Source organism: Salvia miltiorrhiza, chromosome 2 (assembly GCF_028751815.1).
Source record: "Salvia miltiorrhiza cultivar Shanhuang (shh) chromosome 2, IMPLAD_Smil_shh, whole genome shotgun sequence".
In the NCBI taxonomy this organism is placed as follows: Eukaryota; Viridiplantae; Streptophyta; class Magnoliopsida; order Lamiales; family Lamiaceae; genus Salvia; species Salvia miltiorrhiza.
The window spans coordinates 953640-969611 of record NC_080388.1 but is presented as its reverse complement, the minus strand read 5'-3'; the positions used below and the strand labels follow the sequence as shown (position 1 = coordinate 969611).

Below are 15972 nucleotides of genomic sequence, written 5' to 3'. Positions count from 1 at the left end.
TCTTCTATTTTTTTTTTTTTTTTTTTTAAGAATATTTATTTCCTCCTCTTATAAACCCTGCAATTTCATATCCTCCTCTTCCTCACTTCAATAATCATCCCTTCCCTCTCTCTCTCTCCTCTCTCTACAAAATCTTAATCTCCACAAAACATCCTAATTTTGGCATCCATATTTAGGTATTGTCAGAAGCCGCTCGCTCTCTTTTTACTTCCTCGTATGAAGAACTTCTTCAAATGCTAGTTCATCAGTTCTTCCAATTTCTGGTTCAACAAAATACAGTTTGATTCTCAATTCATTCAATTTCCCAGTGAGTTTTAGCATCTGGGATTTAATCAGTTTTGCTTTTCCTCCATCTTTCTTCAAGAGCGAGCGGCCAAAAACAGAGCAAAAAAAAGAAGAAGAATCTTCATTTTCTAGAACATTCTAGATGGATTCTGCAAAGAACAGAGGAAAATCGAAGAAGATGATCGAAAAAGAGAGCGCGATGGATTGGGAGAGAGGCGAAGCTCAGAATCTCGATAGAGAAAAATGGTGCCCTGCTTTCGACGAAGCTTCCTTTTCAAACCGGCCTTTCAAGAAGGTTCGGAGCCCCGACCGCCGCCAGAATTCGTCGTCGTCTTCCTCGTCGCCGCCGCTTCTACCCGCAATGACGCTTCCGCCGCCGTACTTTCCGTTCTCGCTCGACAATCCTCCGCCGCCGGAGCAATCGGGGTCGAATCCAACCCCATTGTTCCGGCCGCAGCAGCAGATGATTTCATTCGCGCCGCAGTATCAGCAGAATATGCCCTTCCCGCCTTATTTTGCCGGCGAGGCGGCGGCCGCGGCAGCCGCCGCAGCGGCGCCACAGCTGCAGCAGCTCCAGCTGCTGCAGCACTGGAGCGACGCGCTGAATTTGAGCCCGAGGGGGCGGATGATGATGATGAGCAGGCTGGGGCAGCACGGGCGGGCGGCGCTCTTCCGCCCGCCCGGGGCGATGCCGCCGCTGACGGCGACGAAGCTCTACCGGGGCGTGCGGCAGCGCCACTGGGGGAAGTGGGTGGCGGAGATCCGCCTCCCGCGCAACCGCACGCGGCTCTGGCTCGGCACGTTCGACACCGCGGAGGACGCCGCCCTCGCCTACGACCGCGAGGCCTTCAAGCTCCGCGGCGAGAACGCGCGGCTCAACTTCCCCGAGCTCTTCGTCGGGAAAGCGGCGCCCCCTGCACCAGCGACGGACGAGGAAGAGCATGAGCATTCCTCCTCGTCCGTCGCTGCCGAGCTTGATCCGTCTCCGTCGCTGCCAATGCCAACGATGGATCCGGAGGAGGAGCCCCCGCCCTCCAATTCCGTGGAAGGCGGAGGCAATGCGGACGGCAGAGACGGCGTGTCTCCGTCGTCGGAGCTGGTGTGGGGCGACATGACGGAGGCGTGGTTCGACTCGATTCCGGCGGGGTGGGGCCCGGGGAGCGCAGTGTGGGACCACTTGGATTCAAATAATAATTTGATGCTGCCTCCAAATCTTACCCCATTTGAGAATATTAAGCATCAAGACTCTGAAAATCATTCCGATTCACAGAAACAGGACAACAGAGATTCATCATCTTCTTCTTCTGTCAGACCCTTCTTCTGGAACTAACTCTCTCTCTCTCTCTCATCATGACATGCCATGAACAAGAAAAGGAGAAACATCTTTTAGGTCATCTCCTCTTCAATTCTTTCCTAGGTAGCAGATTTTCACAATGTCTGCTTATCCACTTTTCTCTCTCTCTCTCTCTCTCTCAGCTGCAGAGGGCTGCATATTAGAGGCCAATCTGCATGGGAATGTGGTTTTATGTAATTAATTAGTTTCATTTGAAGTTTGTTAATTAGGGGTTTTTGGGAGACAGTTTTGTGATCTCCTTAATTTCGTAGTGATTTATATATTTTTATCCATTATTGTTTCATTAGATCTGTTTTTATTCTGATCTAAGGAAAGATGGAAAATTAATCAGTAGTTATTTTTGTAAATTTGTTAAATATTTTGCATGCCACTTTTGCTTTGGATGATGCTTGATTGTTGGTTGCTAATTCTACAGTCCCTACTTACTTAATATGGTAATAGTTGCATTTCAAGATTTCTTGATTTTGCTTTCATGCATTACTTAAAATCATTATTGGAATTTGGAATCATCAAGATTGGTCTTTTCCCATTTCCCAACAAATGGGAAAAGGATAAATCACAATTTGCCATGTTTTAAGGTGAACTTTTTTTGTTTTTTTGACTATTTACCAACTTGATAAAAGATTAAAACCATATACACCCTCCAATTTTTTTAAGTGTCCTATTTTACTATTTTCCTTGTTTCTTAATAAGTGTCCCATTTCAAAATTTGAGAGTATAATTATGACATTCTTCCTATTTTATCCTTATTTAATACTTGTATGAATATAATAATTAGTTGTACATATGCATTTATTATGATAATTACTAAGGTTACAAATGTAAATATCTTATTTTATTGGTATGTGTATTTTGATGGTTGGGGACACTTAATAAAAAATGGAGGGAGTATATATTAGTGTTTAGGTTTCTTTGTAAGTTTTTTAAATAGTAATAACCCGAAAATAAAGTAATCCATATTCTATATATAAAAATAAAATCATACTACTACTTGAGAGCAAACGAGTTCCACTCACTGCATGAAATACATGACCCACTTAATTTAATCAAGGAATTAAGGGTCACTTCTCTTAAAACTCATAATTTCTAGTTACATATAACATCGTTCGTAGAAATAAGAAATTCTCAAATTTCAGTCGAATGATATGTAATTGCAATTAAATAATTTTAAATTTAATTTACATTACAATTCAAAAATTGCCAAAAGATCGAGTATTCAAAAATGTACATGTAGTAGTTTGTACTTATCTAAGTTGTTCACTTTGTAGCCTAAGTCAAAATTCTCAATTAATGTAAGTTGTTGTGTCTTCAAGATACGTCAAACTCAATGATACGTCTACAAACAATCTGAAATATTTTTTAGAATGTTGAAAAATCAACGAGAACTCACTTAGATTGCTCCAAAATTATGACTTTAGTTGTTAATTAAGTGAACAACAGAGATAAGTACAGACTATATTTGTAATATTTTTAAGTTCGAACTAAAAAATTACCATGAAATAAAATTTGAACTAATTAAAGAATAACCCTAAGTTTTATATACACAATGAGAACAACAAAATCGGACTGCTTAGTTCAACATAACAAGCATGTACCTTTAGCTATCACTTATAAATATTAAAATTAAAATCACAAAAAACACAAAATATAATGGGCATGCGTTCCAAACTTAATCTATTTGTTAATCCCCCAATTAGTGTTAAAAAATGTCATGGGTGTGCTGAGGGTGGGGCCCAAAACCGGCCCATGAGATCATCTTAATTTCTTAATTGCGACGTCAAGACATCTAAATTGGATGCTTAAAGATAATGATATGATTAAAAACAAATATATTATTTAATGAGTTATAAATATCTAATTTTTGGTCTTTCTATTTGACCTAATCACGCCCAACATTGATATCATTGGGTGGGTGGGGGTGGTGCCCCCCCTTTTCTTTTTTATTTTATCCCTCAGTTTGTGGAGAATAATAATTATATTTAAAGAAATGAGTGGGCCCAACATTTTTTTTGTATAAAAGATAATCCTAGGACGAGCTAATGAGGCATGCAAAGTAACGAGGTTTATCTAATTGTAACAAATAATTTCTTACTTTTTTGTATGTATTTTATTTTATTAGTTCATATCATATCATAGTGAAACATGGTGAAATTAAAGAGCGGAATACTACCACGTTAGGAAGTAAAGAAAGCTATTTTCATAAGACAATAAAGAAAAAGTTGTTTAAGAATGGAATTAGAATTACATCTAAAACCAAGTTTAATTGTCATAAAATTGTGACTAATAAAACGATACAACTTAAATTACAAGCTGATTAATTAACGATAGAAATAACAATGGAATAACGACGAAAAGATTGAAACTCCTTTCTATCTAATTACTTGTTAATTTAAAACTTCTTTTAGTATCCTATTGATAAATAAACAAATAAATATATGATGCATGTATTTAGCATCCTATGGATTGAAATGAATTAACACATAATTTCTTTTTGGATCATTATAATTTGTCCAACCATATTTATATATTAAATCCAAGCTCATATCCAGGATTTGTCATTGGGAAGAGAGGGTTGAATTTGTTGAAGTATGATGTCTGAAAGTATTGGCACGAGGATTCACCCTTGAGCTAAATTTTTTTGAGCATTCTGTGCAGTTTATTTTTATATTAAAGTAGAACTTTAATGTGCTTAGAATTAGAATCCAGTCACTTACTATAATGAAAAGCTGTACGAATTTCATTAATTAATACAACAAGTAAATTGAAAGCATATATATATATATATATATATATATATATTTATATATATATGTTTAAATTCATCTTTTAAGAAAATAAACTAATTTTCATTATTAAATCCATAACTTTCTTTTAACTTAAGGATTCACTCAAATCCAACATTCAAAATTAACTAATAAAGAGAAATAGACAAAAGTACACAAATTTAAGAGAAACAATAGGGCCGGATGGCCCTATTGGTGATTGAAACTTAAATTTTGTCCACAAAATTTAAAATATCAATATTTGGCCATCTTTTATGTGTTCTACCTAATCTACCCTTTAACCCAATAGATCCAACAACTTCCTTTGACCCGGATCCAGATTTAGGGATTAACCCATGCCTTGTCTACCCTCCAGACCCCCGACCCCACAGCCAATTTTTTTTTTTTTTTACTTCCCCTGCTTGTCTACCCCCAGACCCCCAATCCCACCCACCCCCCACCACCCACCCCCAAGCCAATTTTTTTTTTTTACTTCCCCTGCCTTGTCTACCCCCCGACCCCAGACCCCCGACCCCACCCACCCCCCCACCACCCACCCCCAAGCCAATTTTTTTTTTTTTTACTTCCCCTGCCTTGTCTACCCCCCCCGACCCCCGACCCCACCCACCCCCCACCCACCCCCAAGCCAAATTTTTTTTTATTTTTTTTACTTCCCCTGCCTTGTCTACCCCCCCAGACCCCCGACCCCACCCACCCTCCCCCCCCACCACCCACCCCCAAGCCGAATTTTTTTTTTTACTTCCCCTGCCTTGTCTACCCCCCAGACCCCCGACCCCACCCACCCCCCCACCACCCACCCCCAAGCCAATTTTTTTTTTTTTTACTTCCCCTGCCTTGTCTACCCCCCAGACCCCCGACCCCACCCCCCCACCACCCACCCCAAGCCAATAAATTTTTTTTTTACTCCCACTGCCCTGCCTACCCCCTGACCCCCGACCCTACCCCCACCCCCCCACCCACCCCCAAGCCAAAAGGAACTTTTTAAACACTTCCCCTAGGGTTTAGATATTCCATTTAGGGTTTAGATTATCCATTTAGGGTTTAAATGTTCCATTTAGGGTTTAGATGATGCTGTTGTTTCTATATTTGTTCTGCATGTTTGGCACTTATAGCACTAATAGTGCCATAAGTGCTAAAAAGACCATTTTACTTTATTTTATTTTGGATTTTCGTTGGCACTTATGGCACTATTAGTGCCATAAGTGCCATAAAATAAAATAATAAAGTAAAATTTTTTGGCTTGGGGGTGGGTGGGGTGGGTGGGGTCGGGGGTCTGGGGGGTAGACAGGGCAGGGGGAGTAAAAAAAAATTTCGTTGGCACTTATGGCACTTATAGTGCCATAAGTGCCAAGCTTGGCACTTATGGCACTAATAGTGCCATAAGTGCCTAACCCGACCCGCGTGCCTGATTCTACCCGGCACGCGACCCGCGCTCCTGACCCTACCCAGTCCGCCCAATTAAGGGCAAAAACGTCCCAAAGCTATAAAAATGGCCAAAATTTGTGTTTTTTCAATGTGTGGCCATAAATTGTGTTTTATGCTTCATTTTGGCTACTTCAAAATTTTACTCAATTTAAGATATCAATATAAAATAACAATTAACGTGGATATTACTATTATTAAAATAATATATTACTCCCTCCGTCCTTGAAATAAGTTCATTTTTGGGAACGTCACGGGTTTTAAGGAAAAGTGATAAAGTGTATTGATAGTGGAGAAAAATGTGTTATAATTAGTATTGAGAGTGATGAAAAAGTGAAAAGTAAGAATACATAAACTATTATTAGTGGTGGGGTAGTTTTCCAAAAATGGAAAGAAAAGAAAGAGAAATTTATTTGGAGGACGTCCCAAAAAGGAAAAAAGATGAACTTATTTCAGGGACGGAGGGAGTATATTTTTTCTTATATATATATATATATATATATATATATATATTATTTTTAAAAGCTCAAAATTCGGGAGGGGGCTTCAGCCACCATATCTCTCAAAAGTAATCCTAACTTTAAATTTGAGCTAAAATAATAAAAAGTGAGATAAAATGATCATCCAACAGATCACCTATATTAAGTTGGACCCACAAAAAAATTTACACCCCCTCAGATCTAATCCAAAATTTACACCCCCTTAAATCTATCCTAAATTTATAAAATAGATAATGACAAATAGGAGAGTTGTTGTGTGCAATTGTAAAATAGGAATTAAAAATAATTTAGGGATGACTTTAAGAGTAAAATTTTGAGAGATCTGCTGTGGATGCTCTAACGCCGGGATCCAACCCCGGGATCCGCCACAGCTTGTTCCGATTATATATTCGTAATTTTAAGTTGGTCACGCAGAAATAATAATGGAGACATGGACAATGGAGTGGTTGTGACGACTTGTGCATGAAGCCGATGCCCATTGTTGTGATAGACATCAATCATTCACAATCCATTCTGATCATCAAGATTATCTCATAGAATTTCACATACAAAACTCTATTAATTGTTAATTACACAAAGTCAAACTAAATTATGCTTCTTTTATTTTTAAGTGGAGGAATTAGGTGTAAATTTGAAGGGTAATTAAGGTCAGTGCCGTCCACACTTGGTTAGTTGTACTTTCTTTGTCAACCTAGGTAATAAATTTAACTAGTTTCCAATTAACTAATTAAGCCAATATATAACTATAAGACTAAATTGAATGTATGTGTTGGTCTAGTGATAGAAAGTTAATGCCTAAGATCTGAGATCGTGGATTCGAGTCTTCCGTCGCGCGATTTTTAAATTACTTTATTTATTTATGTAATTTATATATATATATATATATATATATATATATATATATATAAAGACGACTAAATTACAATATTTAAAGCTTAATGCGGAAGACGGTTCGCACCAGGCCCTCGCACACCCCCCTCCACCACCCGGTGCAGACAGGATTTTGATTGGGCGCGTGTATAATTGATTCTCTATACATAATTGATTCTTCTCCTATTTAACATTAAGATGAGAAAACATAAGGAAAAATGAAGAAAATAAAAACATACATGGCCAGTTTCTTTCACAATAAAGTAATGATAATTAGGAATAGTATTTTAAAAAAATGATTTTTAATTTGTGAAAAATGAATTTTAATAGATTCCCTATTATTCAAATTAATTTGTATTGATTAATTAAATATAATTAACCAATAGATATAACAATTAAATTGTAATTAACATGCATGAAATAAATTTTCTAATCACTTTTCTAGTAACAACACAATACATTATCAAGGTATGTACATACCACATGACTGATAATTTAAAAATTAAATTATTTTTTTCTCATAATAATAATAATAATAATAATAATAATAATAATAATAATAATAAATCACAACACAAAGCACTAATAAATAAAAAATTATAGTTTGTATTGTACTAAAATAATATTAAATACATCAATAGGTAAGGATCATGAGAATTGACAAAACTGAATACTTAAAAAAAGTTAGGGAATGAAAATCTCGAAAAGTTGCACAAAATTTGTTTTGAAGATTCTTATTACTTTCCTTATTTGATAAAATTCAACCACAATAATTTAAAATTCAAGAATAAGATTAATTACTTTCCCAGGGCATAATACATGCCAAATAAACAGATAAATGTGAAATTTATTTGATTGCAAATTTATAATAAGAAAATGAGGAATAAGGAAAGATCAATTTTTTTAATCACATTTTAGTGTCCCACTATTTTTGTCAAAGATTCTTTAGGGTGAAAAAAAGCTGTATCCATCTTTTTCCACATTAAAAAAAGTGAAAATATACTACATGATAATATTATCATGAATTATAGTGAAAATGAGAAATATATTGTTTGAAATTATTTTCCATCATGTCCAATGAAAAGTATACATCCTACATAATGTGAAAATAAGAAGAAAATGGTGAAAAAAAATTATTTTTAACGCACCATTTCTATGAAAGAGAACGCACTAAAGTCGAAAATAAAAATCTTTGTTATTTATTAATAAATTTAGAATAATTTAAAACTAGCTAGAATGCAAACCCTACAAAAAAAATTGCTTAGTTCTTATCTAGACTTGATGTCTCGCTTAATTTCAATCAAATTCTCAATTTAGCCAAAACTGCAGGTAAACTCTAATATCAAGGCTAATTAAGAAGGTTTGAATAATTAGCTATTTTTTTTTATTTGGCAAAAGGATTGGAGTGTTTAGTTTAGCTATTAAGTATGGATAAATTAAACACGAAGCAATGCCCTAATTTCTCCTTTTTCGACTTTTACATTATTTATTTATTGCAGTGACGGGCTTTCCAATTAGAGGCCCATATTTTATAAAATTATATGACCCAATAAAAATCAAGAAAGCCCAGCCCATGAATATCACCGAACGATTCTAGTCTTCTACTTCCAATTTAGATCAACTAATTACTAATAAATCACAATTTCATTATTTAGATCTTGCTCTTCTTTTTCAATATAATTGATAAATATTGTAGATTAAATCATTAAAAACTTATTTTCACTCTGACAGACAGAGAATATTTATTTTACAATAAATAATTCCGTACTTAATAAAATGTGTAATTGGCTAATTACTTTTGATGTTAGAAAATACATATGAAATAAAATATTTTGATAATGACCCTACTTTTCAGTTTGTAGGAAAAAATTCGACAACTAGAAAAGTGTCGCAACATGATTTTTGGCAAAAAAATATGAAAATAAATAAATTGTTGACTCTTGAAAATAGAAACATTACATCTGCGTGTCCATTTTGAAGAATGAAACACAAATTTTGGTCAATGATTTGAAAAATACAAATCTGATCATTTTTTTACGTTTTAGGACTATTTTGCCCTTAATTAGGACGGATCAGATTCAGGTATGTGGCGGGTTAGGTACACTTGGTACTATTAGTGCTAAAAGAACCAACAGAAAAAAAAAAAATCAAGTAAATTAGTACACTTGTCACTATTAGTGTCATGCACAAATGGTACTATTAGTGATCATATTAGTGCCATATATTTGTGCTGATATATTGTCTTGTCTTATATAGATGAGTGCAATTAGAGCATCAGTAATGGGGGCTCGCTAGCCGGTGCGAGCCCCCCTCCTCCGCACCCGCCCCCAATACTGCACCCGCGGTGCGCAGAGCCGGCGCGCTCCTGCGCTCCCGGTGCAGAGGCCCGAGCGTGTCTCCACCTCTCTATTTTCTCCCTATTTTCAGCATTTTACATTAAAAAAAATAATAATAAAAACTGGCAGAGAGACGGTGGTTTGTGACCGTTTTTTTTATTCGTTGCCATTTTTTCCTTTTTTTTCCTCCTTATTTTCTTCTATAAATATGTTCATTCACTCCCTATTTGTTTTACTTCATTCACTACTATTCTTCATCTTCTATACTTTATTTTCTCACAAAACCATGGAAGGTGATTGGAGAAATTATTGGCATGAACACCCTCAAAATCCATCTCCCGGAGAATCAAATGCATCCGGCCAAGGATTCTCACTGTTCACGCAAGAATCAAATGCCTTTCAAGCGGCCACTAATTTGAACGCTTGATTTCCGCAGCGGCCGGCCCCGAGCCCGACTTGGAGGAGATTGCTTCTATGCCGGCGACTGAAATCGGTATTACTCTCAATTCCAATCTATCAATTGTCTTTCTCCAACATTCCGAAGGGTGTTTGTTGGGAACCTTGTAGAATATCCTAATCCTTGTTTTGATGATACCAAAATTCATAGGTCTTAATTGTAATAGACTAGAACAGTTTTGAACTCAAGTGTTAGAGTTCGTTTCTAGTTTAGTATGCGGTTCTGAAGACTGAAGACTGAAGGACGAAGGACGGAAGACTGAAGACTGAAGATACCAACTGAAGTATCAGTTGAAGAATCAGTTTGGAACTGATTACTTAATGCGTGCCGCAGATTGATACTAAAGTCAAGTATCAGTTGAACATTCTTCCTCGGACTGATCTTCCAACGTTCAAAGGAAGCCACGTACTCACAAGAGTACAACCGCATTAAATGCAGAGATCTCAGGATCTTATCTCTACAGAGGTCATTCCTATTTGGTGGTTACTTTATCAGAGACGTCACATCTCCTGTCCCTCAAGAGAGCCGTTTCCACCAGACAAGGAACCTCGAAGATTGAAGCCTCAGCCCAAATTCGAATTGTTCTCCAACGGAAGAAATCTTGAGGACGTTCTACGCCAACGGATCTATTCAAGAGTTCTCCTACAAATAGCGCTCGAGGATCACTTCAACCTTCACCGATTCAACGACATAAGCTGAAGCTCTGCCAAAATCGCTACTCAGCCTAAAGCTCAACCTCCCCAAAGCTTGAATCGAAGAAGAAAATTCCAAAGCCAAAATCAGTCACTACTGATTACATACATTCTCTTAGACCTTAGGCAAACCTCTGTTTACCCAGAAGCCAAGGTCAAACTTGCTACAAAGAACTTGTTCTTTGCAGTATAGTTGGCACTCGTTCAAACCTCCTTTCCAAAAGAAAGATTTGAGTGTTTTGAGTGATTCAGAATTCAGAAAGGTTTTCTGACTCTGAGAGTCTTAGCACGGGTTGTGCTAAGCAAGAGAAATCCGACACGAGTGAAGTGTGGGTACTGAAGAAGGGTTTTCTTCAGTGGTACGGTTGTGTGCACCCGACAAGCACACGGTTTGGTTTGCAGTGCACCTGTTAAGCACTTGCGGAGTGGATTGTTGGTCTGATCAACTGACCGTGGATGTAGGAAAGGGTTTTTCCGAACCACGTAAAAGTCTCTGTGTTGTTTACAGCTTTCAGTTTTACTTTCCTACTTGTGTTGTTTCAATTGATAAACTGAATACTGAATAACTGCAAAGAGAAACCTAAGACCAACAACGTGCTCAACCGAGGCTATTGCGAAACTAAGGGGGGTGTATTCGTTGTGGAGTTTAATAGATTTCTATGGATTTTAAAAGTCTGGGTGTATTCGTTCCAGACTTTTAAAAGTCTGCAGAAATCTGGGTGTATTCGTTTCAGACTTTTTAAAATCCATACAAATCTAGGTGTATTCGTTATTCCATTGACTTCAAATCCGGAATGACTTTCATGGATTTCATCCAAAAAATACACACGACGAAATCCGGCCAAGAACCACGAGAATTGAAATCCATGGAATTTTGAGCGAGCGCTGAGTTCCAGCGGCCGCGGCCAAGAAGCCAGCGACCGCTGGAACTCAGCCACCGTTGAGAGAGTCCAGCAGACGCTGGATTTGAGCGTGCGCTGGGTTCCCAGCGGCCGTTGGGTTGCAGCGGTCGCTGGGCCCAGGCAGCCCAGCCCAGCAACGCTTTTAAATACCCCTCTTCGATTATTTTCCCCTCTCACATTCGACAGACGCCTACCACCCCTTCAAAAAAGAAGACAAGTTCAGGGTTCTATATTAGCTTTTAGTCAGGTATTTTTTCATAAATTTTATATCTTCATAGTATTTTAATTATGCAATTTTTCTATAGCATGAATCTTGTACCTTTATAAATTGTTAGCAACTGTATGCTGTGTTTCTATTGCATGTGAGTTGATTTTAATTTTTTGTTGATGTTTTTTATTTTTTATTTTTATTCATTCATATAGTACTGTTCGGTGTCTAGTAATATTATTATGGGAGACTCTCAACCACAAGATTCCAAAAAAAGGGCAGTGTATGAAGCACGGACGCATGAACAAAGTGATGCCTTGTTACGAATTCTGGTTGAATCTGCAATTAGGGGATGTCGCGATAATAGTGGTATATTTAGCAAAGCAACAGTAGAGGAAATGATATTGCATGTTCTCAATGAAAAACTTAGGTCCAATAAAAATTATAATCACTACCAAAGTCGTATCAAATGGTTTAAGAGCCGTTGGAATGCGTATTCAACACTCTTGAAGTTTAACTCTGGTTTTGGTTATGACAACGACACCAAAAAATTCACGGCCCCAGATGAAGTATGGGATGCGTATATAGAGGTAAATTTGTTATCAATTATTTTTTAAACACAATTTAATTTAAATAATATAGTTAATTAATAATTTTCTTATTTATGTTTTTAGGCTCACCCAAAAGATGCATACTTACGCACTGGGAGTTTTTCGGATTATGATGACTTGAGGCTTGCTGTTGGAAACGGTGTGGCTGTAGGAAGAAACGCAATTGGAGTGGGCAGTGCTACTGATGCTAGGACAATAGGAGTTGATGAAAGTAGAGGTCCGCTCATAGAGGAGTTGAATTACGATGCTGCTAATGAGGCGTTTGTAGTACTGGGTGAAGATGATCCACCGTTATCCGGCTCCAAATCACCTTTGGAGTCCATTGAAGTGCTTGTGGAGTCCACTCAGAGAAGAGCTCCCGCCAAAAGAAGCAGAGGCCAGTTTGAGACAAATTCAGGCCACACTGAAAATAGTTCGCATCAGGAGCTCATGGTAGAAATTAAAAAAGTCACTAGCACAATGGATCGAGTTGAAAGCCTCTTCGTGAAACGAGATACTATGCTGGAGAGAAGAGAAAAGGAAAAAAGTTTTACAACTTGGGATGCTATCTTAGAAATTCCTGATTTGAGTGAAGATGACCGCTACACAGCATTTGACTTGCTTGTTACAAAGTCACAAAAAGATGGATTTATGAAAATGACTGTTCCTGAACGCAAAAGATGGATAGAATTCAAGACTAGGAAATAGAGGATAGTTTAGTCATGTTTTTTGAACTATGTTTTTATTTTTGTTTCACCATCTTTTTATGAGTACATTGTTTTGTTGGTTTTATGTTTTAATACTTTATTTTGTTGATTAATGAATGGTTTTTTATGAGTATTTTTAAAAGGCTATTTTTTGTGAGTCCCTTTTATTCTTATTTCAATTATTGTTTCATTGTTTTGAATGGCAGCATGAATTATGAAGATAAAATTAACATTGCAATTGAAGAAGACATAGATGAAGAACTTGAGGATGAAATCGAAACAGAGATGGAGATTGAACTTTCTGATCTTGTTAGGCAACTGATGGAAGCAGCTAAGGTAATTATCACTCTATTGGAAAATATTATGACGCTACATCCGACTGCTGACAACACTCTGATGCGACGACCAAAGACTAGGGAAGGATTTCATTTTATTACGAGAATGATGGATGGAGATCCGAGCCAGTTTCGACAGTTGTATAGAATGTATCCTGACGTCTTCATCAAATTATGCCAGATCATTAGGGAAAAAGCCCATGTGGATGATACACGATATACAACTGTTGAAGAAATATTGGCAAGATTCCTCATCATTGTAGGACACAACGATCGTTATTGTAACGTTCGTGAAAGGTTTGGTCGTTCGCATTTTGCTGCTAGTTAGAACTTCAACAAAATCTTGAGAGCATTGAACACCATAGCACCGAACATGATGGTTAAGCCGACTGGCGCAATACCCGCTAAAATTCGGGAAAGTACCAGATTTTATCCTTACTTCAAGGTATAATATTTCTGCTCTTGTATTATATTAAATATTTTTGGTTTTTGTATAACACATTCACCTATAATTTTAGGATTGTATCGGGGCTATAGATGGCACTCATATCCCGGCCATGATAAGAGGTAAAGACGTGAGCTGTTATCGTAACCGTCATGGGGTGAATTCGCAAAATGTTTTGGCAGCTTGCAACTTTGATTTGCAGTTCATCTATGTGCTTAGTGGATGGGAAGGCTCAGCCCATGATTCCAAAATTTTGAGTGATGCATTGTCTAGACCAAATGGACTCCACGTGCCTTGAGGTAAATATTTTCTAGTAGATTGTGGATTTGCTAATCGTCGTCAGTTTTTGGCTCCGTTACGTGGCGTTTGATATCATCTCAAAGATTTCGGTGGTGACGGTCGTCATCCAAGAAATGCAGATGAGTTGTTCAATCTTCGACACGCATCATTGCGAAACGTGATTGAACGCATTTTTGAAATCTTCAAATAACGTTTCACAATTTTCAAAACAGCTCCTCCGTTCCCATTTCAAACACAAGCAGAGTTAGTTTTGGCTTGTGCTGGATTGCATAACTTTCTCCGAAAGGAGTGTCGTTCTGATGAATTTCCAGTCGAGGTTGAAGAAGGAAATGTTGCACCAGATGTTGAGAACGATACAAACATTTTGGAATATCTTTCTCAAAGTCAACTGTCCCAGCGGAATGAAGCGAACATATGGAGAACAAATATTGCTAATGCTATGTGGCAAAGTAGACACATATCTGAAACCGATCAAGACGGTCAGGCGGAGACCGAAGATAATACTTAAGGCGGTGTTTGATGGATGTGGTTGAATTAACATTTTTTTTTCAATGTTGGATGTTTTATGGATGTTGACGTTATTTTTATAGATTTTTTTTAATGGATATTGGTTGATTTTATTGAGCATGAATTATATAATTAGTGGTGTATTAGTTGGGGATTTGATGAAATCCACGGAATTGAGCATGAATTATTTGTTTGGGATTTTACTCAAATCCCAAACAAATACCCCCTAATTCATGCTCAATTCCGTGGAATTCATATTTTTTGGGGTTGCTTATGTTACAAATTTGTGTATATTTTTTTATTTTCATTTCATCATACGTTATATTTATGTAAAATTGTATGATCATAAAAACATAATAACATGATTAAAATGTAATGAAAACATGAAACTCATGAATCAAATGCAAACATAATTCATGAAAACAAACATTAATCATTGTTCAAAAGATAAAATTATCCAAACTCATAAAACAATGTCAACATTAATATAAAAACTCAGAAACGTGGTCTCCAAGAATCCCACTGGCGCTGCAGCTCGGCAATCTGCTGGTCTTGTGTATCAAAGCGAGCATTCATATCATGCCTCATTGATGTCATCGATGAGTCAAAATGAGCTCGGAATGCTCCCATGGATGAATCAAAGTGTGCACGGAATGATGTGAGATCATTCTGAACCTGCTGATAGTAGTCTCTCGACATTGAACCACCAGCTGCTCGCTCTCCATTCCCCTCGTCTTCTTCCTCTACCTCTTCGGCTTCCTCTTCAGCTTCTTCTTCGTTCTCATCTTCTTCATCATCACCGGCGGTCCCAGATGGACCGGCACCAGGATCAATGCGGGGACGACGGCCTGCTGCAATCTCGGAGTGTATGTAGTTAACTACACAACTCCTCTTCTCATGAGGAACCAGCGTGTATCGATCAGAAATCAATTGAACTCCTCTGAGCTCACTATAATCAATGTACTCACCATGCAGCTCATCCTGACCATGCTGAGGCCCATCTGTCGCAGCAAGAACTCCATTCTTGTGTGCCAAACCAGTGATAATAGTAGCGAAAGAAGCATGGGCAGTAGGGCGCTTCTTCACCCGAATCATAGCAGTCCAAATAAACTGTGAGATGCACACTCCAGCAAAAATACCTCAACTGCATTCACCTTATTCGCCTGCTCCTTTCCAGACACATTATATGCAAGAAATTTATGAACAATAGCCAACGCCGGATCCTTAATGTACCCACTAGGCATACCCGAACTATCCCAATTATCACAGTCAGTCAATC

At 37.6% G+C, this 15972-nt stretch overlaps 1 protein-coding gene across 1 annotated transcript; it reads left to right on the top strand.

Annotated features, from left to right (window-relative positions):
• On the top strand, nucleotides 1-2019 carry LOC131012484 (ethylene-responsive transcription factor ERF054-like). The gene has a single exon (XM_057940454.1). The coding sequence runs from the start codon at nucleotides 428-430 to the stop codon at nucleotides 1613-1615; it is 1188 nt and encodes a 395-aa protein (XP_057796437.1). The 5' UTR covers nucleotides 1-427; the 3' UTR covers nucleotides 1616-2019.
• Nucleotides 2020-15972: the final 13953 nt, after the last annotated feature.